General features: G+C 40.9%; 1 protein-coding gene across 1 annotated transcript in view; it reads left to right on the top strand.

Annotated features, from left to right (window-relative positions):
* Window positions 1-21,183, top strand: part of GORASP2 (golgi reassembly stacking protein 2) — a 31,314-nt gene extending 10,131 nt beyond the window's left edge. The window contains 10 exon segments of the mRNA XM_021074828.1: window positions 5,064-5,144; window positions 6,120-6,323; window positions 6,807-6,893; window positions 7,624-7,754; window positions 10,819-10,951; window positions 12,244-12,367; window positions 16,695-16,781; window positions 18,017-18,124; window positions 20,034-20,114; window positions 20,117-21,183. Coding sequence (XP_020930487.1) covers window positions 5,064-5,144; window positions 6,120-6,323; window positions 6,807-6,893; window positions 7,624-7,754; window positions 10,819-10,951; window positions 12,244-12,367; window positions 16,695-16,781; window positions 18,017-18,124; window positions 20,034-20,114; window positions 20,117-20,373 — 1,293 coding nt within the window. The 3' untranslated portion in view covers window positions 20,374-21,183.

The following is a 24,980-nucleotide window of genomic DNA, read 5'->3' on the forward strand; positions in this document are numbered from 1 at the left end:
TATATATATATATATATATATATATATATGTTTCTATTGGGTATACAGAAGTGAAATATCTGGCAAAGGTGTCCACATTTTAATATTGATAGATATTGCCAAATAGTGTACTAATTTACATTCCCACCAACAGCAGTTGAGGTTTCTGATAGTTCCATATCCTCATAAAGGTATTTCCCTTTTTTTTTTTTTTTTTTTTTTAGGGCTGCATCTACCCCAACATATGAAAGTTCCCGGGCTCGGGATCTAATCAGAACTGCAGCTGCCAGCGTACACCACAGCCACAGCCACAGCAGATTTGAGCCATGTCTGTGACCTACACCACAGCTCGTGGCAATGCCGGATCCTTAACCCACTGAGCAAGGCCAGGGATTGAACCCACATCCTCATGGATACTAGTTCGGTTCTTAACCCACTGAGCCTTCCCTGTGTACAACTTTTATATAGACATGTTTTCATTTCTCTTGGTTATATACCTACGAGTGGAACTGCTAGGTCATATAATAACTCTGTTTAACGTTTTGAAGTTCTCCCAAATAGTTTTCCACAGCAGCGGCACCATTTTCCATTCCTACATCATGTATGAGGGTTCCAGTTGCTTCATATCCTTGCCAATCCTTGTTATTATCTATTTTATTTTAGCGGTTTTTGTGAATGTGATGTGGTGTCTCCTTGTGGTTTCACTCTCAAAATTTGTAGTAGTTCTGAATTTGTTCTGAATACAGTTCCTTTGTTGGATATATATTGTGTCTTTTTCACTCTCAATTGTGTCTTATGACAAGTGATTCATAGTTTTAGTATAATTTAATTTTTTTTTTTTTTTTTTTTAGTTAGTGCTTTTTGTATTCAGTTGAAGAAGTCTTTTCATACTCGAAGGTCTCAAAGATACTCTCCTGTGTTTTTCTCTGAAAGCTTTTATCATTTTACCTTTGCTCTTTAGATCTGTTGTCCAAATGGAGTTGATTTTTGAGAGGCAACATTTTATTTTATTTTATTGTCTTTTTTCCTTTTCTAGGGCCACTTCCGGCAGCATATGGAGGTTCCCAGGCTAGGGGTCAAATTGGAGCTGTAGCCGCCAGCCTACACCAGAGCCACAGCAACACCAGATCCAAGCCACATCTGCAACCTACACCACAGCTCATGGCAATGCCGGATCCTTAACCCACTGACCAAGGCCAGGGATTGAATTTGCAACCTCATGGTTCCTAGTCAGATTCGTTAACCACTGGGCCACGAAGGGAACTCCAAGAGGCAACATTTTAAAAAATGATGTATCTCCTCTTCCTAGATGACTAACATTCTGTATCTTTTTCTCTTTTTTAAAAAGGGATAAGAGATAATCAATACATGGTTAAAAAAATAATGTAGTGTCCAGGAATTAATTGGTTATAAAGATTTGCCCTCAGGTGGTAAATGTGGAATTAGGAAGATGACCTTAAGATTTGTAAAACTCCTGTCATATGTCAGAGACATGCCTTTGCTAGGCATTTCATAAATCTAAACTCATTCAATATCTACAATATTCTTATAAAGTAGACGGCGTTATCCTTTCCTTGCAGATGAGAAACTGATGTCCAGAAAGATAACAGACTTTCCTGAGTTCAAATAAGTGATAAGCAGACAAAGCATGATTCAAAATCAAGTCAGTCTGGGAATTCTCCTGTAACGAAACAGTTTAAGGATTCAGTATTATCACTGCAGCAACCCACTCCAGTGGCTGCTGTGGCATCTGTTCCATTCCTAACCCAGGAACCTCCACATGCTGTTGGTATGGCCAAAAAGAAAAAAATAAAGTTAGTCTGGCTCTAAAACTTTTTATCTTTTTATTATACATTTTTTCAAAATCATGTAAAAATCTTAATTATTAATCTTTTACATTTAATCTGTTCATCTTAAATTGCCATGATACTAGGCCCAATAATAAATGTTAAATAGCCCATAGAGCCAGGTATTTTTTTTTTTTTTTTCTTTTAAGATAGTTTGAAGGAAGCAGACAATGAATCAATAAGCAAGTGATCTCTTAGGGGACAGAAAGTATTGAAGTGGTAATCTGATGCTTTGAGAGATTAGGTGCCTAAGAGATTCTTGTCACTGGATAATATTGCCGGAGAAACTTACCTGTGGATGTTTAATTTGCAATGCTGTGGATTTTATTTTTACATGCTGTGAAATGTAGGAAATTTCCTTTATATTTATTAGGGTCATAGAGCATTTTCCAGGGCTCCCTCTGCTGGCTTCTTAGCAGTAATTAAGGTATCTTGTTGCCAGAATTGTTCTGGTACTAATGATGTAAGTAAATTTAGGAAAGAAATTAATTTCAAGGTCCGTTAGAAACAGAGAGATTGATGTTTGTAGCAAATGAAAATGGAAAAGTAAAATTAGAGAAAGGATTATTTAAGTTTACTTCAGAATCCAAGTTTAGCTTATTGAAAAAGGTTTGAGTTATGGGGAAGAATAATTTTAATGGTATAGGAAACTTTCCATTTCAAGCAAAGAGTGGTAAAACTTGATACAAGGAGGGTGGCATGATAAGAATCTATGCTGGATCACCTTTCTAAGGTGGTGGTAGCTGCAGCATGACAAAAGTAACTAAAGGTAAACTGCTGGCAGCCTCAGTAGAGAAGTCTGAAATTGATCAATGGACTAATTGGCTTCTAGTCCAACTGGAATGTTTCATTTGGAAACATTCAGATTCAGATAATGAGATGATTAGGTGTAGAGCCTATTAAATGAGAAACTCCTCTCTGAGGGGGCTCTTAGGGTCTGTGCTAAATGTCCTCCTTTCACACCGGGGCATTTCGCACCTACTTAATAGGAACAATAGACAGCCTTTTCACACCTAAAGGCTCAGGACTTTTTACCAGCTTTCTCTGACTTAACCTCTTTTCTTCTGATGATACCTCCAGGCAGCCACCATTTTCCTTTCAGAGTTGCCGTTTGAGGAGAAATCTATCTACCATTTTGGGTTCTAGACATTTTGTTTGATAGTATGTAGAATATAAAATATCCCCCATTTAAGAAAACCGAATATAAAAAAATAAACATATATTGTTTTTATTAGCGCCAACACCTTTAAATAATAAGTGTTTTTGATACTTATTCAATTTACAAAAATGATTTAGTTCCCCATCTGTAGGAAATTTTACATAAAGCACAGTCAAACAGGAATTCCCACTGTGGCTCAGCAGTTTAAGAGCCCTACTAGTATCTGTGAGGATGCAGGTTCAATCCCTGGCCCCACTCAGTAGGTTAAGGATCTGACATTGCCATGAGATGCGGCTCAGATCCAGCATTGCTGTGGTTGTGGCATAGTCCATTGGCTACGGCTTCATTTCCAACCCTAGCCTGGAAACGTCGATATGCCACAGGTGCGTCCCTAAAAAGAACCCAAAAAAAGCCAGACGAAATAGTTTTAGTAAGTTAAATATTGAGCCATCTTTATAATGAACAACTTCCTATTTCTTACTGTGGCAAATGAAAATTTAGTTTTACTTATTTAGAAATAATGATAGTATAATTTGGCTTTAAATGAATAAAAGGTAACATTAATCCAAACAATAAGGAATATATCATTAATCCAAGATAAAGTCTCATTAATCCAAGAGGTCTGGTATTAGAGGGACATATTGTAGAAACAATTTAGGTTCCATTTTGAAAGCATTAAAATGATGTTATTGTGTGAATAGCTACAGATTTATATATGGGTGAATGTGGGACCTGTTATTTACATAGCCTCAGAATTGACTATTAGATCTGTTAGGACTATTATAGAAAATCAGCCTGCAAATATCAGTGCAAACTCTGTTTTCACAGCATAATTTTGACAGGATTTAATAACATCAAGCAAAATAAAATTTTCTTTAGACAATATGAAAATGTTTTAGAGAAAGTGCAAAATGGCTTGTATTAAATTTTTGCTCTTTTGTTATATTACTACCATTACTATCTGCTAATAGTTGTATTACTGCAAATTTAAAAAATTTAATAATTTATTTTGATCCATTTCAAATTTGGAATGCCGAATATTTGAGTTGTTGAGAAGCTAGGTGATCTTAGTCTTCCATGTGGAGTTTTCTGTAACTAGTGCCATCCTTTCCAGCCTTCTTACTGGGCCGATTATAAGATAGATTTCTGAGTTTCACCTCTACCACTAGCCAGCTATGAGGCCATAGGCAAGTCATGAAATGTTTTCTTCACCTGTAAAATAAAAGAGTTGTGCAGAATCCATGGTCTTAACACTTTATTTGGGTCATGGAGAAACGCAGAAACATATAAGCCGTGGATCTTTACACCCTGAAAACTGCTGATTCGTACAGAATATTGCATATAATTTATTTCTGCGCCATGCCACCTGTTGTCTAGCTATACTAAATTGTGATCCTTATTTTTTAAGCTCCTTCTGAGCTTTTACTCATATTATTTCTTCAACTTTCAGATGACCTTCCTCATCCCCTTACCATCTTCACCTTTCAAAGTTCTTAACACCTCTTAAAGCACAATTCAGATTTAACCTTCTCCTTAGAATTTTGTACCTCCATTTTAGCCTTTAACCTGTTTGGTCTTATATTACAGTTCCTAGGGGTCTGTGTGTCTTCTGTCTATACTTTGTCTTGCCTGTTGCTCAGCAGATCATAAATGTCTTGACATCAGCAGCAGTGTTCCTACATTAGTTTTGTAACTGAATGGTGCTTTGCTAGCAGTAGTTATAGAGCAAGTAAAATAAATTAATTTGAATTTGTCATTCAGTAGTAATGATTAACTCTCTGCTATGTCATGTGTTAAATGCTGGGAGGGTTGTCCCCCACACCCCCAAAAGTGGAAAGTGGTATGAAATAGAACTATAGAGGAAGAACCTCATATACAAGATGAATTTAAGGAAGGGGTAGAATTTAGGGGGCTACAAGGGCATTAACTGATGAAAAGAAATGAGACAACTGGTGAGTACCTGTATTCCCTTATCAATTAAATCAATCTGTTTCAACTGAAAAGTGATAGGTATTCAATTTTAGCTTTCAATTTTGTAATCTTTGCATTTTTCATTTTTGGCATTTTTGTTTTTACAGGTACAAGAAAATTCCCCAGGACATAGAGCTGGACTGGAGCCATTCTTTGATTTTATTGTTTCTATTAATGGTTCGAGATTAGTAAGTTCAACTTTTTGTAGTTTTGCCTGTGGTATTCTGTAATCTTTTGAAAATGGAATTTTTCAAATTATCTGAGATGTTCATTCATTACAAACATATAGAGTATGATACTAATTTGTAAAAATAACTGTGTATTAGTAAACATGAGAATGTTAAATATAAAATATTATACCTCACACTCCAGTAATTATCTTAGGGGAAGAAAATCACTGGAGACCTTTTTTTTTTTTGCTTTTCAGGGCCACACTGCCAGCGGCATATGGAGGTTCCCAGGCTAGGGGTCAAGTCAGAGTTGTAGCTGCTGGCCGGCCTATGCCACAGCCACAGCAAAACTAGATCCCAGCTGCATCTGTGACCTACACCACAACTCACAGCAACACCAGATCCTTAACCCACTGAGCAAGGCCAAGGATCAAACCCACAACCTCATGGTTCTAGTCAGATTCGTTTCCACTGCGCCTCGACGGGACCTACAGGCATAGCATTTTTAAAGGAGAGTGAGGGAGAGGTGTCCCAGGCTTTGTGATCAGCTTATGCACAAGTCTCTGGTTGATGGTGGGTTGATGGTGATCAACGCCTTAGGTGCCAGTAGGTCTGAGGACTACCTGCTCTGGATCATCAAATAGTTAATTTCTTCAATTTTGTGGTGGGTTTTAGCATCTGAAAAACTCAGGAAATATGCATTAGATACTGTTATCTGGGTACCTCAGAGAGGGGCTACAACAGAGGGTATGCGGGAGGGGTCTGTCCTGGGAAGGATCCATAGGGTCCTGCTTGGTTACACTAACCTAAGTTCTTAATTTCTTGACATTCTTTTACTTTGCAGAATATTTGAATGTTAATGAAACCTATGCCTGTTGAATGCTTTCTTTATGTTAATTATTAATATTACTCCAATTGGGCCATAGAATGCTAAAACTAAAATAGTGAACATTAGATTTGCGTTTATTAAGAAAAATCTCTTTGTGTTTACAGAATAAAGACAATGACACTCTTAAGGATCTACTGAAAGCAAATGTTGAAAAGCCTGTAAAAATGCTTATCTACAGTAGTAAAACACTGGAGCTGCGAGAGACCTCAGTCACACCAAGTAACATGTGGGGTGGCCAGGGCTTGTTGGGAGTGAGCATTCGTTTCTGCAGCTTTGATGGGGCAAATGAAAACGTTTGGCATGTGTTGGTAGGTATCAACTGAGAACTATTAAGCAGTATAATAAGAACATGCAAGAAGCAGTGTAGAAAGGTGTTTTAACAGTGATTGTCTCCCAATGTGAGATTGTAGAGCTATTATTAGGCTATTTTTAGTTTTCGAAAGTCAGAAATCATTGCTTTTAAAATATGGATAATAAAAAAGAAAAACAGTTTGAGGAAAAGAAGCAAATAGGATGATGAAGAACTATTTTTCCAATGATTTATCCATTAGAAGAAGATAATGTTAAAGCCAATAGCTACAGAAGTATTTTAAATGTTTATTAAATATTAGGTGATTTTTCATGCTTGGGAGATATGAAATATATCATCTGACGTTGTCTCTTACAAGACAGTTAGAAATATAGGGGGTCTTAACTCACTGTATATAGTTAAGGACTGTGAACTATATAATTTGGAAGATTATTTTATATTCATTAATGGGGGGGGCCACATTGTTTTTGTGTCATCCTAGGAAGTGGAATCTAATTCTCCTGCAGCACTGGCGGGTCTTAGACCTCACAGTGATTATATCATTGGAGCAGATACAGTCATGAATGAGGTAATTAGTTTGTATATTAATACTAAAAATTACTTAACATTTTCTCATTAAAGTTCAGAAGTGTATTTGCACACTTTACGTTTAGAGTTGAAATTTAGGCCTTTGCTGATCGAGATAGCTTATGGTCCAGGGTGTTCAACAGAGCATCTGGGAGGTGTCTTACCTAGGTATAGCTGTGAGGAAAAACATGTCCTTTATGGTGGTTGCACAGATTTTGTGTATGGCATGTGGAAAGTTTTTGTACCTCAAAATTAAATCAGATCCTCAATTTTGATTATTGATTTCATTTTCTCTTCTCCTTTCTAAGGTAGCAAAATTGGCTTAGCTATATCCTTTTCCTTGTCGGTTAGCTGGTGGAAGTATGTGTTGCTAAATCACAAATGAGAGAAAAAATTAGTGCCCAGATACCCAAGTCTTAATATTAGCACAAATAGAACATGTAGAATTTAGATGTAAAAGACTTTTATTAAAATTGCTGACCAGGTCTTATGGAACTGGACATAAGGCCTTGTGTTGTGCAGATGAGTAATATATTGAATTAACCCTTGTTTGGAGTAATGGGTTTAAGAAATGATTTTTATATCTAGGGGCAAGGCCCAGCATCTAGGTTTTTGGGGGGTTGGGGTTTGTTTCAGGTTTTCTAGGTGATTCTGATATTGGCCAGGTTTGAGGCCTACTGTTCTAAAGTTCAGTAACATAAAAACATTTTTCTCCTGTGATGCCTTTGCAGTCTGAAGATCTGTTCAGCCTTATTGAAACACATGAAGCAAAACCATTGAAACTTTATGTGTATAATACCGACACTGATAACTGTCGAGAAGTGATTATTACACCAAATTCTGCATGGGGTGGAGAAGGCAGGTAAGGTCATTTTTTTAGACTTAAATTATGACTGCTTAATGTAAACATTGTTTTTATTTTGAAACAAGTTACTGGTTTATTATAAGACTTCTCTTGAGAAAGTAAAGAGCTAACTTAGAATGTTGAATCCCGTAATTCATTTTTTTAAAGCACATATTTAGTGAGCATGGTATACATACTTCAGTCCTTTTCTCTTTTTTAATAAAATGGTTTTCGGTTTTATTTTCCCAATTCCCTCCTCAGTAGTGAGACAATACAGCGATGCTTTCTCTAGCTGCTGGGGAAATTTCTTAGCACTTTGTGGAAACTGTTGGCTTTCAACAATGGACAGGCTGATTTCAACCAAAAGTCGGACAAAATTGTAATGATAACAGTAATACAAAGCAGTTCAGAAAGAGGGTCAAGCCAAGCAGATAAGCAGACTTTATAAAATCATCTATTTATCAAGTCAGTTCCCAAACTTAAAAAAGCCAAACCAAAGTAAAGCATGCTGACTTGACATTACATCTTTAGACCTTCTGACTATCATTTCTTATTTTTTATTTTATTGAAATGTAGTTGATTTACAGTGTTGTGTTAGTTTCAGATGTGTGACACAGTGATTCAGTTACATATATATAGATAGATATAGATATAGTTCTTTTTCAGATTATTTTCCCTTATGGATTATTATAAAGTATTGAGTATAGTTCCATGTGCTATATATATAGTAAGTCCTTGTTCGCTGTTTTATATATAGTAGTGTGAATATGTTAATCCCAAACTCCTAATTTATCCACCCAACCTCCCCTTCCCTTAGGGTAACCTAACTTTGTTTTCTACTTCTGGGAGTCTGTTTCTGTTTTGTATATGTTAATTTGTATCCTTTTTTTTTAAGATTCCACTTAGTGATACCTGATATTTGTCTTTGTCTGTCTGACTTCACTTAATATGACAATCTTTAGGTCCATCCATGTTGCTACAAATGGCAATGTTTCATTCTTTTTTTATGGCTAATATTCCATTATTTGTATATGCCATGTCTTTATCCATTCATCTGTCATTGGACATTTAGGTTGTTTCTGTGTCTTGGATATTGTAAATAGTGCTGCAGTGAACACTGGGGTGCATGTACCTTTTCGAATTATAGTTTTCTCTGAATATATACCCAGGAGTAGGAATGCAGATCGTAACTCTATTTGTAGTTTTTTAAGAAACCTCCATACAGTTCTCCAGAGTGACTATACCGATTTACATTCCCACCAACAGTGTAGGAGGGTTCCTTTTTCTCCACACCATCTGCAGCATTTATTATTTGTAAATTTTTTGATGATGCTGACTGTTGTTTAAATTGTACATGTTTTTTATTATTTTGAAAGTTCTAACAAGTTTTTTTAATTTGAGGAATTGTTGACCATAAGCCATGATTATAGGAAAGCCTAGGGTTTAGAAACTTCTTCAGATGGCTTGTAAAAGTTCCAGCACCTGCTGGGAAAAAAGACGACTTAGTTGATACAGACAGAGAAAGCCTGTGTTTGCTTACAGTACCTTTACCCACACTACCTGAGATTCTGCAGCTGAATATAGTTGCCACCAGAATGCTAACTTGTTGTACTCTGAGAAAATGAGAGAGACTCTAGACTGTTGGGGGGCCATACTTGATCAAGTTATCATTGTCCAGATTTGTAAACTTACAGAAGTATGATCTTCTCAAGGTATTCAAAATTGATTCATTTCAGAGGGACTGTGTCATATAAACTAAATTTGTAAAAAAGCTTCTGTATTCATCAGAATGGCAAATTTAACAGTGGAAAAATACCCCCTTTCCCGTTAGAAGAATACTTAGATCTGATTACTACCACAGGAGTGCTTGGTGAGCATGAAATTAGTCTGAGGAAGAGATTCTAGATGGTGAAGTCCAACAACAAAGAACATTACTAGTTCTTTAATTTTTAGTTATGCTCACTATGTTTGTGGAGCCTTTCTTTTCTAGACTTTAGCAGTTACTTCTTTTCTGTGGAAGACATTTTTCCTATTGACATGGTTTAGTACCATTGATCAGCCACTACTTTAGATAGGCTCATAACAGACCATTTTCCTGGACCTACCCCCTTTGGCATATGTGTACCTCTAATTTTCATTCCTGTTTCAGAGACTGATCACATTGTGTTCACTATAGCACATTTTTCTTAGCTTCATTCTTGGTCTAAGTTTGTAGAGGGTCTCACTGTTGCTTAAAGTGCTTTCTCTACCACCACGTCAGGTTTTTTGGGGTTTTTTTGTTTTGTTTGTTTATTAATAAGCACTTCGTTTTAAAATGCAGCTACCTCTGAAAGGCTTTTATTGATTAGTATAAATTATTTAATCTTACTTTCTTCCTCTGAATCTGAGATCCAGTTCAGTAGGAACTGCAGTTTGATGGTAGAAAAGAGGAGAAGTGAGAAAAAAAGGAACCAGTTACTTTGTACTATGAAGCACTGTTTTGGGTTTTGGAGGGGAAGGTGTTTTTTTGGTTTGGGGGTTTGTTTTTTCTTTTGGGGCCACACCTGTGGCATATGAAAGTTCACGGGTTAGGGGTCAAATTGGAGCTGCAGCTGCCAGCCTACACCACAGCCACAGCAATGCCAGATCTTTTACCCAGTGAGCGAGGCCAGGGATTGAACCTGTATCTTCATGAGTACTACGCTGAGCCATAGTGGGAACTCCTGGGGCATTGTTACTAAATCAGAGTTGGCCACTGCCTGTTCTCCCAGCTTCTTCACCTGTGGAAATAATAGATACCTTGGCAGGGGAAAGGTGTCTCCCCTCAGGACCTTAACATTTTATTGGGAGAGACAATAAAATAAACAAATAAATATGCCGTGTGTTGGATGGTGATAAATACTTGAAGAAAAATACAGGGGCGTAAGGTTAGTGTTGGTGGGTTGGATGCGAAGGGTGCAGTCTCAAAAAGAGTGGTCAGAGGAGACTTATGATAAGATGACAGTATTTAAACGAATGGAGATTTGTTTTTCTATTTCAAAACCTCAAAGAAATGCAAGCTGTAATTGATAACAAGAACTTTAAGGAAAAAATATTTTCATAGCCTAGGATGTGGCATTGGATATGGTTATTTGCATCGAATACCTACACGCCCATTTGAAGAAGGAAAGAAAATTTCTCTTCCAGGACAAATGACTGGTACACCTATTACTCCTCTTAAAGATGGATTTACGGAGGTAAGATAACTTTCTACCTGATTATATATCGTAAAGCTTCCACCCAAATGAGTTGATGTGTGTGGTGGTAGCACTGATTGAAATAGGGCAGGTGATGAGTTAAATATTGACATGTTGAATTTGAAGTTTTGGATTTCAGGAAAGGGAGCAAGGCTAGAGAAACAGATTTGGGGATCATCAGAGAGAGGGTAATTTAACCCCGTGAGCATTGACTTAAAAAAAAAAAAATTTACAGGATCAAAGTGATGCTTTTTAAGGAATAAGGCATATTTACACAGGCTTATAGGCTTTTTAAATGTTTCCTATGCTGGCCTTACAGAACAGTTCACTTTTGTCTGCGTGACTAAATAAAAACGAAACGTTCAAAAAGAAAATGCTGCAGCTATAAAGAAATGGCTACTATCCCTGCCATTTTATGTTATATGTTTGGCTGTCCCCAGTTCTAGAGGAAGTGGTGAGGAACTGTGGAGAAGTGTGACCTCCCCCAACCCTACTCTGGCTCTTGGCCTGAGCCAGTGTAATATATGTCTCTGCTACCATATCTGCTGCCCCAGTCAGTGCTCTCTGCCCCAGATGAACCCCTAAGGGCCATCTGAGAAGACCAGAGGGTGAAATGGCAGCGAGGAAGAAGGGCCAGAATACAAGTTGTGTCGGAATGTGCCAAAGGGCACTGAATGAAGCTGGCAGAAGTTGGAGGATTCAGAGGTGAAATCATTCACCCACTCATCCGTCTGGAGAGTCTTTCCCACTCCCACCCCGACCTCCACCCCCAAAGGTGGAGATCTGGCTGCCACATTCATTCATTCACTGATGAGAAAAGATAAGATGGACTCATGAGGTTAGACATCTTAAGAAACTTATAAGGAATCTATCATTGTATTGAGACTTGAGATGACTTCTTCCATGAGCATGAAAGTTTAAAAACTGGCCGAGAATTTGGAGAAGAGGAAAGCAGTGGTGCTTTAAGGGTGAGTAAAATCATTTTTGGATGGCTAGGAAGGAGGAGAGACTAGATCTCCTCCTGATGTCAAAGTAGCTAGAGTAGTGTGTATAATAGGCTAGGTGCCATGTGTCAAGAGACTAGAAATGAAAGGATGGGGAGATGTTTACAGTGCATGGTCCTTGACACATCAGAATTAGGAAGGAGTGTCTAAAAGCTGAAGTCCAGGAGAAAACTTTTAATAGTTAGTACATGATCAAAAGTACCTATAGGACTGGTGAGAGCCAGTATTTATATATATTCTTTTAAGTAAATTTGATTAATTTTCTTTTTTCTTTTCTTTTTTTGGAAGGTCCAGCTGTCTTCAGTTAATCCCCCATCTTTGTCACCACCTGGAACTACAGAAATTGAACAGGGTCTGTCTGGACTTTCTATTAGCTCAACTCCACCAGCCGTCAGTAATGTTCTCAGTACAGGTATGCAGAAAAATAGATTCTGTTTTCATTTTACTTTGTTCTACATGATATTCTTTTTTGTCCAAACTGTAGAATTTTTAAAAATAATGCCAGTGTTCTTTGAAAACTGTCTGTGAAAGCTGATACTAAATCAGCATGCACATATAAACCTCTTCTTGGTGAATTTTAGACTTTGGTCTTCTCATGGGATAGAGTCAGGACTTTACCTTCAAATCCTGTTGCTCTGTTTACCCACCAAATGTGTACGTGTTCCATAGGTAGTAGACACTGGGGATACAGAGTGAGCAGGCTACCATTCCTTTTCTAGGGGCTCAGTCTTGGTCAGGGGACAGGTACCTCTCTCCTTCTGTATTCCTTGTTCTACCAGATATAGTGCTTTTTGGTTCTAGTTTTTTGCAACAGCTCTATTGAGATGTAAGTCACATAGCATCCAATTCACTCATTTAAAGTATACAATTTAGTGCGTGTTTTTTTTTTTTTTTAGCATATTTGCAGTTTTGTGGTCATCACTTCAGTCAGTTTAAAACATTTCGTTACCCCAAAGAAACCCTGAACCCAGTCACTCCCTATTTTACCCCAACCCCCAGGCTTAGGCAATTATTAATCTACTTTCTCTTTCCAATCTAGACATTTTATATTATATGTGTGGTCTTCTGTGCCCTTCTATGGCTTCTTTCACTTAGAATAATGTTTTCCAGGTTCATTTCATGTCATGGCATATAATAATAGTTTATCCTTTTTTGTAGCTAAATAATGTTCCATTGTATGGATGTGCTGTTTTTTGTTTATCCATTCATCAGTTGAGGGACACTTGGGTGGTTTCTGCTTTTTGGCTGTTATGAATGGTGCTGCTATGAACATTTGTATACAAGTTTTTGCATGGATGTATGTTTTTATTTTTCTTGGTTAAATACCTAGAAATTGGAACTGCTTAGTCACATAATATAGTTCTTAACATAGTATGTTGGTAGTTTATTTTTTCCTTTTTTTTTTTTTTCAATCCCCTGTTTGCTGGTTTTCTTTCTTCATAGTACCGAAGTTTATTATATACTCAATTAATGTTAAGTAAGTGGGTGAAATACTGACATGGTTTAGAAATAACCTTTTATTTTTGAATAACCTTTTGAACTCTTTATTATTTAAATGCCAGATTTGATCATACTCCACTTTGTTCTGGAATGCATTTAAAAAAGCCCATCCAGATGCAGTTAAGGTCAGCAGTATGATTCCTGGAGTTTGTCCCCTAAGTTCAAATACTGGATCTCTTCAGAGTCTTTGTTCTATTTCCAAAAGATATATTTTTCCAGATGAAATTTAAAAAAAATTTTTTGGCTGTGCCCACAGCATGTAGAAGTTCCTGAACTGCTGCACTGGCAATGCTAGAACCTTAACCCATTGCACCACAAAGGAACTCCTAAATTTTTTATTTTTTATAATTAAAAATTTTAAACATACTTAAAAGCAGATGAATATTAGGAGTTCTCATTATGGCTCGGCAGGTAAAGAACCCAACATAGTGTCCCTGACGATGCACGTTCAATCCCTGGCCTGTCTCAGCGGGTTGGGGAATCTAGCGTTGCCGCAGGCTGCAGCATAGATCACAGATGCAGCTCAGATCCCGTGTTACTGTGGCTGTGGTGTAGGCCTGCAGGTGCCCTTCTGATTCGACCCCTAGCCTGGGAACTTCCATATGCCACAGGTGTGGCCCTAAAAGGAAAAAAAAAGTGGATAAATATTAATAAGTACAGATAGTCGTTTGTATAACCCCCCACCACCCAGCTTCACCAGTTATCAGTATGGTGACAAACCTCCCACTCCCTACTTTTTGCTGGTGTTTTTTCCAGATTTATTGAGGTATAATTTGCATGTCATAAAATTAACTCACCACAAGTATAAAACTCAATGATTTTTAGTAAATTTATGAAGCTGTGCAGTCACCACCACAATCCAGTTTTACAGTATTTCCTAGATGAAGTTAAATATTGTCATCAGTATCGAGTCATAAATACAGTTGGAAGAGATTTTAAAGTTTATTTCATTCAAGCAGTGTTTGAGTCCTTTTTATGATACTAAGTTTTTTCTTACATCCCATGAGATATAAGAAGTGGTCCCTTGGTTTATTCCTGATTAGACTTAGTAAAGGCAGGTTGGGGTACTTCCCAAGTAGCAAGCCCGTCTGTATCTGAATAATTCTCACCTGGCTTTAGAGTGTGTGTCCCAGTGCCACATGAGAGTTCTTCCAGCTTTAGGAGATAGCTGGCATCTCTCTCTAAGTTCAGGTTTCCTTTTAGAGACATTTTAATTCTTCCCTCATTACATTACAGTTATACTTGTGCTGTCTTAGAAGCACATGAACTGAGATCCTGGGCTTGTTACACTGTAGAGAAATGGCTTCTTGAATATTAAAAGACAGAGACATAATAAATAAAGCAGTAGTTGCTCAAAAGAGACTGAAAAAGTCAACATTTTCATTTTGAGTAAATCAGTTAAAATATACTCAAATGTTCTAGTTTCATAACATATGAGAAACCACTTTTTGTTAGGCATATATTTTTCTGTCTTTGCTTTTAGTTATATTGCTACAAAGTAGTAATAACTAGAAACATAAAAGTGTGTGGTTTGGGTTTGTTTGAGAAAACTCTGGATTTGAAAATTTTGGTATTAATTTTTTCTTTTTCTTAGGGCCGTACCTGCATCATATGGAAGTTCCCGAATCAGAGGTGCAGCTGCCAGCCTACGCCACAGCCACAGCAACGTGGGATCCAAGCAACATCTACTCAACCCTTTGAGTGAGGCCAGGGATCAAACCCACATCCTCGTGGATACTAGTTGGGTTTTTAACCCGCCGAGCCACGACAGGAGCTCCTGGATTGAGAAATTTTTAAAACATGAATACATCACTTTGAAATGGCATTAATCATGTGACCTTTTTGGTCCACCTACCTCCTCTCACTTCCTGTCTTCTTTTCTTGATTTTTTCTGTAAAGAACTCACCATTTTATGTGCTGTTTTACTTGTTTAATAGCTATCTCCCTTTTCCTGCCCCTCATCAGACTTTAAATTTCCTGAAGGTAGTGATTTCTATTTTCTTTATGCTGTAAAGTTCCTCAGTGTCTGGAACAATATCTGACATACAGTAGCTGCCCCCTAAAACTTGAAAAGCTGAACACACTAACCAACTATCCAGCCCATTTGAGAATCTGATAAAGCAAAGAATCCTCTTGTACTTTTGCATGCCTCCAATTTCTGTAAAAAAGTAAATACATGACTAAATAAATAAACTATCCGAAAATGGTTGCTTCATACTTTGAGGCACAATGTGTCCCTACTACCATATTTAAGCAGACCTCTGTAAGATCTGGAACCCATGTGCAGTATTACTGTTGTTTAAACATCAGCAAAGCCTCTCACACAAGTAGGTGGTAGACAATCGGTAATCTTTATCAGGTGGTATCCTAAAAGTTACTTGAATGTAAAAAACACAATCTCTTCAAACTGATGACATCCCTCAAAATGGGAATGTACTAAACTTCAAAAGTGGGGCACAGAACACAGGTCAAAAGGAGATGGAGATTCAGGAAGCCAGGTCATTCTTGCCCTCTCTGGAGGTCCCCGTGCTCTTCTGTCTCTTTCAGACCTTCGGCTTCATTCTCCCTTTCCCAGACCAGCATTCAGCATTTCACAGAGTGCATGCCCCTCCCTCCCAAACCTACCCCCCTCCTCAGCAGCCCCAGGTTTACGTGGCCTTTTAGGGCAGGAGCCTAGAAGAGACTGACTAGAATCCTTGTGTCCCATTTCTGAAGTTCCCAAACAGTTTTCTTTTTTCTTTTTTTTTTTTTTGTCTTTTTGCCAGCATATGGAGGTTCCCAGGCTAGGGGTCTAATTGGAGTTGTAGCTGCCAGCCTACGCCAGAGCCACAGCAACGCGGGATCCGAGCCGCGTCTACGACCTACACCACAGCTCACGGTAACACCAGGTCGTTAACCCACTGAGCAAGGCCAGGGATCGAACCCGCATCCTCATGGTTCCTAGTCGGATTCATTAACCACTGCGCCACGACAGAAATTCCCCAAACAGTTTTCTGATCCAGTCCTGCTTAAGTCAGATGTAAAACTCTTGTTCATGAGCTTAGCTGGGGTGGGCTCCCAGAGCCTCCTGCTCTCTTGGCCCAGGCTTGGCTAACAGTCTTTGTTAAGGTGGGGGTAGGAGGGAGAATATGCAGCTAGAGACCCAGACTGACTGCATCCCGCCAACCGAAGACCCCCCTCAATGGGCTGCTCATTCTTTATCAACTGAAATTTTTTTAAAGGTTGTGCTTTTATTTTAGGTGTACCAACAGTACCGTTATTGCCACCACAAGTAAACCAGTCCCTCACTTCTGTGCCACCAATGAACCCAGCTACTACATTACCAGGTAAGCAGCAGCAGACTAGAGATGTATGTAAGAATGGCATTACTGGAGTTCCTGTCGTGGCTCAGTGGTGAATGAACCCAACTAGTATCCCTGAGGACACGGGTTCAATTCCTGGCCCTGCTCAGTGGGTTCAAGATCTGTCATTGCCGTGAGCTGTGGTGTAGGTCAAAGACGTGGCTCAGATCCTGTGTTGCAATGGCTGTGATGTAGGCCAGCAGCTACAGCTCCAATTTGATCCCTGGTCTGGGAACCTCCATATGCCGCAGGTGCAGCCCTAAAAAGACAGAAAGAAGAAGAAGAATGGCATTACTGATATTTTGCATCTTAAAAAACAAAAAAATGTATACCTGTGTCATGACTTTTTATGTTTTTTATTTTTATCTCTGCTGTAACTTTGTGATAAATGTAAGCAAGTGGCAATGAGCTCCTTGTCACTAGCTGGGTAGCTGCTGAGCCTTGGGGCTCCATAACTGCAGCCGACTACCTCCCCTCCCCTGCAGAGCAGCCTGAGGCAGGAATAAGGAGGGTGTGAAGGTGCGGTCCTTCAGCCCAATAACACTGTGTCCCGGAGGAGCGCACTCCTTGCTCGAGTCTTCAGTAGCTCTAACGTTAGGTGTGATATCGCTCACTGTTCCCAGTGAAGACCAAGTCCCTTTATCCAGCAGATAGTGGTCACATATTATTTCAGTCTCAGATACATCTGCTTTGTGAGAGCCTTTAATTGTACGGATAAAAATGTCATTACACAGACATATTAAGCCATGAACCAAATGTGTGCACACATACAGAATGGTAAAGCAGGTGTGGTAAATGTTAACATTTGGGGAATTTGAATGAAAGGTATATATAGGGATTCTTTATATAAATTAGCAGCTGGAAGTCTGAAATTATTTCAAAAGGAGGGGAAAAATTTGCCTGATAAACTGTAAACCTCAGCCATCAAAGAAAATTCAGCTCCGTACTTGCTGAGATAAATCAGTCCTTTCTCCAAGACACTGAGGCCAGCATCATTCTTGCTCTTGGATTTAGAAGTATTCATTTGTTTTAACCCTTACCCCCTTTACCATCTCATCGCTTAGGTATGGAAGACCCTTCTCTTGGGTAAGGTCTTGTTATTGTTAGGATACAAAACTCCCACACAGTAAATGGACTGGGGGTGTTCTCACTGTGAGGTGGGTAGTATTTTTTTCAGTGCAGAAAGATTGAATGCTTTCTCTTCTCTGCATTTTCTTCAGGTCTGATACCTTTGCCAGCAGGACTACCTAACCTCCCCACCCTCCCCAATCTCAACCTCCCCGCGCCCATCGTGCCAGGTGTCGGCTTACCGGAGCTCGTGAACCCGGGTATGTTGCCCACCTTGCCCTCCTAGGACTCGGTCTAATAAAAAGCTGTATCCAGAAAAGGCAGTCCTCTATTTCAGTTTTTTCCTGGAAAGGGCAGATCAGTTTAACAAATTTCAGCTGCTTCCAACAAAACTTAATCTATTCTATTTAAAAAACTTGAGGAGTTCCCATCGTGGCGCAGTGGTTAATGAATCCAACTGGGAACCATGAGGTTGCAGGTTCGAGCCTTGGCCTTGCTCAGTGGGTTAAGGATCCGGCGTTGCCGTAAGCTGTGATGTAGGTTGCAGATGCGGCTCGGATCCCGCGTTGCTATGGCTCTGACGTAGGCGGGAGACTACAGCTCCGATTAGACCCCTAGCCTGGGAACCTCCATATGCCGCGGGAGCGGCCCAAGAAATAATAGCAAAAAGACAAGAAAAATAAATAAATAAAAAATAAAAAAAATTAAAAACCTGAAAAAGAAGAGGAAGAGGAATGTCTTTGTGAGGCTTCTTGCCTGGCTGCCTCTCCTCCCCCTTCCTCCTCCTGCGCCCTGACAGCTTAGGCACCAGCAAGGCCAGTTGTAGAGGTAGAGACCCGTGGCCTGGATGAGCTGGAGCTGATCAGATGGGAGGTGAACCGTGCACCCTGTGGAGGTGAATGAACCCCCTATGACTCTCCTCGGGTTTGGAGGAGCTGCCCTCCAGGTCATAGAGGTGCCTGCTTCGCATGGCCCAGGCCCAGCCCCAAAAGCTGTCACCCTTGCTCAGCTGGTTGGGCTTATTTGATAAATATTCTCCATTATTAACAGTTATCTTTTATGATAAAAACTATGAGAGATTTAGCTGCAGATAGTTGAGTCAGCACATAATGGGAGTGTTTACACTCAGATTTTATGCACTGATGAACACGAAGCAGCAAAATGCCCTGCATGCCTGCTCTTGTGGTTAATGGTTACCCAGATTCCCTTTAGCTCTGAGATGGCCACATGTCCTGTCGGGGCTGCCTTTTAATTGCTCGTCTCAGTAACTGGGCCCGTCGGTGATGTCAGTGAGCGGTCCTGTTACACCAGGGTGTACGTTGTACATCGTTATATTTCTGCTTAGGTCCTAACTGCCCCTGTTGTAACACTCAGCATCTGTGTATATTTATCACCCATCCTCATTTAACCCATTCGCTTTTCAGTACAATAGTTTACAAAACAAATGAAGCCAATAAGTTCAAGCTAGTGTCCACTGTCTTGTCACTTCCATTGTCTTTTCTTTTGTGCCCTGTATGCTTGGCTTCTGGTTCTGCCCTTTCCCCAGATTAACAGACAGACCCAGATCCCTGAGGGTTTCGCCAGGCCCCAGCTTGCCCTGAATCTGTTGTACAACCTGCCTTTCCTTTGTTTCTTAAAGAAGTAATGCTCTTTGCCTTCAGTCTGCATTTTGAAATTATTACAATAAATCTGCCAAGTATAGTATAAATAGTTATGTCAATCACAGGGCATGACAAAGGCTGGGTGCTTCTGGTGAGGCTAATGCGGGGGCTGCTGCCCCATAGGCCCCTCACTTTGGAAACCTTCACAGGCGGCCTGGCCAGTGTCTCCTCTTCCCGTAGCCTGTCCAGAGGACAGCATAAAGGCAGCCTACAGTTTGCCTGGGAGTGGAATCCTCCTGCCCAAACTCCATGTGGCTGCATCACCTGCTTTGTGGGCTCCTGCTGTCCCCGGCTGGGAGAATCATTTCTTCCCTGAGCTGGTCCTGCCGTGGAATATTTAACTCAGTCCCAGCCTCCAGCTGAGGAAGAGCAGAGGTTGTGGTTCATATTGTCACTCCTCTGCTTCGGCTTCCTTAACGAGATGTTAAAATAATTCATGTGAGGACGATGACGACCGCTGCTCTTCTGGTGCGGGGAGGATGAGTGACCTCTGCTGTTTTTGTCCTAGGTTTGCCACCTCTTCCTTCCCTGCCTCCCCGAAACTTACCTGGCATCGCACCTCTCCCCTTGCCGACCGAGTTCCTCCCGTCCTTCCTTTGGTTCCAGAGGTCTCTACCGCAGCAGGCTCAGGGGAGCTGCTGTCCTCCCTCCCGCCTGCCAGCAGCCCACCCTCCGACCCCGTCCCGACCTCTGTAAGGGCAGACGCTGCCTCCGCGCTCGCTGTGGCTGTGACGCCCCCAACTCCCAAGGCCCCCACCACTGCTGAGGACAGAGCCAGCGAGTCCGCCCCAGCCAGCGAGAAGCCTGCCTCTGCGGGTACAGATGCAAATGCCTCTGAGTCACCGTAGCTGTGGACCGGCCTTCGGAATTGGCGTGGTGTGCTTATTTAACCACGGAAGCGAGTCTGGAGCTGCAAACTATCCTTAATTTCGTACTAGTTTGTACCGTATCTTTAGGCGTCCTGTAAATAACTCTAAGGGGAAAACTAAGCAAGAGGATGTGGGGCTTGTATCCTGCCGGTCCGCGTGGGGCTCACGGGCTGGGGAGAGAAAGGTCAGAAAGTGCTTGTATTTTAAAACAACCAAAAAGAATTGGAAGGGTGGCTTGCTGCCAGGTTTCCACTGCCATTCTTGGGGGTGTACATCTTTGGGAAAGGTGGTGACGGGGTACCTACTAGGCTCCCTGTTCTCCTGCTGCTCCTTCTGTAAGAAAATGAAATATTTTATGCCTAATACCCACACTCAACGTTTCTTGTATTTTGTAAATTGTTTGCAAGAATGCAGACCACCTCACTAAACCGTGAAAGGAAAAGATGGTTGAGCTGGTTTACTTGGGATCTCTATTAAGGTTTACACAAAAATTCCAACTAAAGATGTTTGTTAAAGTTACATGATGTGCACTATTAATTGAACATCTTTTTATTCAGCCTGTACACAAATCTTTGTTTTGAGCTCTCAGAATTACTCAGACAACATTTTGTAACTGCTGCTGTTGTTGCTTTATACGTCCACCATAAAACGGCCATTTAGAAAGAGAAGAAATAAAGGAGATGTTGCACAGTTTTAAACCAGAAGGTGGCACTTTGTAGCTACTCATAATATTACAGCTGTACTGGGAAAGCATAAACACAGCAATAAATTGCAGTAATTTTGCTTTTCTTCTTGTGGTATGTTTAAATTACAACTCCTGACTGCCATGTGTGCACTGGTTACTCTCTGATATGTCACACTGTGTTAATGTGATTTTTCATGTCTGACATTCACTTTCTCCTAAATTTTCTAAGGGATGGTAAGTTACATGGAGTTTTTGTGTTAAGTGAATTTTTTTTTTTTTTTTTTTTTTTGTCTTTTTGCCATTTCTTGGGCTGCTCCCTTGGCATATGGAGGTTCCCAGGGTAGGGGTCGAATCAGAGCTGTAGCCACCGGCCTACGCCAGAGCCACAGCAACGCGGGATCCGAGCCGTGTCTGCGACCTACACCACAGCTCACGGCAACGCCGGATCCTTAACCCACTGAGCAAGGCCAGGGATCGAACCCGCAACCTCATGGTTCCTAGTCAGATTCATTAACCACTGAGCCACAATGGGAACTCCATATGTGTTGAGCGAAATTAAATGTGTTATCTCTGTTTTTTAATTAGATGAAAGAGATTCACCAGTTACTAACCTGGCACTGGCACGAACGCTGCTAAAAGAGCAGCACATGGAACTGGTCTGCAACCACTCAGCTGGAGACTAGCATTATCAGCCCCAGCCCAGCGCCCACCTGTTTTTAGGACAGATCCATCATTTCTGGAGCTAGGCTTATACTTAAAGCTAAATGGTAAAAGAAGCCTCCAGCTATATTCATTTTGCATTATAAATATTTCTAGACTATTTCTTTCAGTTAACAATCTTGTTTTTTGAAAAGGAGCTTATAATGGGTAGGGAAATATTCACAGCATGTTTAAATTAAATGTTAGAATTTTTTACTTTCCAGAATAGGAAAAGTTGACCAAGTTTGTTATTATTTTCTAAAAGATGCTCTTTTTTTGTTTTGGTTTTTGGTTTTTGTCTTCTTAGGGCCACACCTGCGGCATAATGGATGTTCCCAGGCTAGGGGTCAAATCAGAGCCATAGCTGCTGACCTACACCACAGCCACGCCGGATCCAAGCCACATCTGCCACCTACACCACAGCTCACGGCAACGCCAGATCCCTGACCTACTGAGTGAGGCCAGGGATCAAACCCTCATCCTCATGGATACTAGTTGGGTTCATTACCACTGAGCCACAACAGGAACTCCAGTGTTCATATTTTTTAAAAATATTAAGGAAATACCTTAGTAGAAAGCAAGTAATATTTTTAAGCTTTGAAGACAATTTTCTTTAACAGCAGTTTTTCCAATGCAGTGATTTTTTAACTCTGAGTGATGACAGCCCTGTATCATCTTCCCAGGAAAATGTCATGTAAAAACACTAAGCTCTGGAGAGAGATGGATTCTTAGCACTCACTTGGAAGGTGGGCAAAGACTTGGCCTACACTGGTTTGTTGGATTATCCTGAGGTAGAAAATACTTGCTTTCTGGTTCCTTCAGAAACACCAGTTTCGCTGTTTATAGACAGTAGCATATTTTGTACCAGGAGTTAGATACAGGGATGTAAAAGACAGTGTCCCTATCGAGCAGTGACCTTGAAGCGGGGACGGTGGGGGGCAGGGGGGGTGCAATTCTTCAAAGCACTTTAACCATGGAAATGAGCCCCGGTGAGGATGGCAAACAGAATTAGCTACGAACTCGTGGATCACTCAGTGCGCCCATGTTCACATCTAGAGGTATGAGGCAGTGACAGGGAGGACCGTGGTTTGAATAGGCTTGGTTCTAACAATTCTCAAAATAACGGTGGTTTAAACAAGCCAGGTTATTCTCTCTCCCAGGTTCAGAGAGTTGGGAGTGGTCCAGCTGAGGACCAGGCCACTGCAGTATCAGAGACCACATTTCCTATCTTGTACTTCTGCCCGCTGTGGTTTCTGTCTCCAGGGTCCCAGACAGCAGCTGGTGCCCCACCATGCCCTGGTTCCAGCCAGAAGCAAAGGGCTAGCCCCCTTCCTTTGGGAACAATTGAGAGAAGTTGCACATAGCACTTTGGCTTACATCCTTTCGGACCATTGTGAAGTTGTGTGGCCACTTACAGCTGCAAGAGAGGCTGAGAAATGAAGTCCCTGCAGCCATGTGTGCATCCATTACTGCGGAGGAGGAAGAGTGAGGCCCTGGGAGCAGCCCCACTGCACCACATGGAGCCCTCATGTGGCCCCCACACAGCACCACTATTTGCCCAAGATTTGGTGGGACCAGAAGAGAAACTGGCCAAGGTGCTGGGGCAGGAGCAGGAAGTTTTCTGAGAGATGACATTTGACATGAAGAATTATTCAGGCAGAGGGGAGCGGAGACCACTAGAGGTTAGGAAAGGTCTTAAGTGGCAGAGGAACAGCCAGTAGAGAACACAGGGGCTCAGATCCTCAGTGCCAGGCTGGGGGGTGGGGGTGGGGGTTGCGGCTTTGTCTTAAAAACAAGAGTCACTGAAGGATTTCTGTGGGGACAGGCGCAGATCTGCACTTGAGGAAGCTTGTCTAGCAATGGAGGCTAGAGGGCCAGCAGCGGTGCCATTAGAGCAGACATGGAAAAAGGGACTCAGGAGGTTGCTGCCACTTGGGTAGCTAAGACTGAGTCTGTGATAGTGACTGTGATTCCCTGTCGTGTTCTTGTTTTATGTTTAGTCCCTTACTAAACATGCTAACTTTAGAACAGCCTACTTTATTTCATTTCCTAAAAATCAAAAAAGAAAATGAAATGAATTGAAAAAGACCTTCCTCATTTGTTTGACTGCAACTAGTATTCAAGGATGGCTCGGAATTCCCGTCATAGCTCAGCTGTTAACGAACCCAACTAGCATCCGTGAGGACGCAGGTTCAATCCCTGGCCTCACTCAGTGGGTTAAGGAGTTGGCGTTGCTGTGGCTGTGGTGTAGGCCAGTGGCTACAACTCTGATTGGACCCCTAGCCTTGGAACCTCCATATGCCACAGGTGCGGCCCTAAAAAGACTATATGTGTGTGTATATATATATATGTATATATTATATATATACATATATATAGATATATATATATATTCAGGGATGGCTCTTCATGGGTCTGAAGGTGAAAGCCTCCCCTTAATCATCTGACCACCCAGCAGGGGGGTCAACCCTGGCTGCAAATTAGAACCACTTCAATTAGAATATGGATTCCTGAACCCTTGGGGGTTCTGAAAAGCTTTTCAGGGGAGGAGAACCCCTAAACACTGACATTGTCTTCATTGAACCTGACCCTCCCTGGCTCCAATTAGCAGCAGCCCCGAACCACCACCTGCATGGTCAATGAGACTGGCTGGTCTATAGTTCGAGGAAGTAGTATGACAACAAAAAGGTCATTGTCTACTAAGACACTTTCATCCTTAGAGCACACATGCTAGAGAGGGATCCTTTTTATCAATGATACTGCTTGTAGTAGATCTCGGAAGAACAATTTCCAGTCTTGTTAACCAACCTGTTCCTTTACAGGCTTCTTGCATAGAAGCCAACTTGATTAGCTAAAAGAAGGGGGAAATCACGCCAGAACCACAGGCTAGAGGAACGGCAGGTGGAACCACTGCCAGCCGGTATTATGCTGGCAACTAGAGAGGGACAGAGACAGAGACAGAGTGCACTGTGCACAAGGACATGGCCCATGCAGAGGGCAGGGGACAGTTCACATTAAAGACCAGGTTCAGGAAAAGCTGCCTCCCCGGGGCAGCAGAGGCGCAGTACTCTCTGACCCCTCCTGCCAGTTCAAACAAAACGAGAAAAAACACTCCATCCGCTGGCAGACGGGGGCCTGGGGACTTGGTGTTATCAGACTGAGGTTGCACCATATTTCCTGGCACTAGATTGAAACAGGTCTC

Source organism: Sus scrofa, chromosome 15, assembly GCF_000003025.6.
Source record: "Sus scrofa isolate TJ Tabasco breed Duroc chromosome 15, Sscrofa11.1, whole genome shotgun sequence".
Classification (NCBI taxonomy): Eukaryota; Metazoa; Chordata; class Mammalia; order Artiodactyla; family Suidae; genus Sus; species Sus scrofa.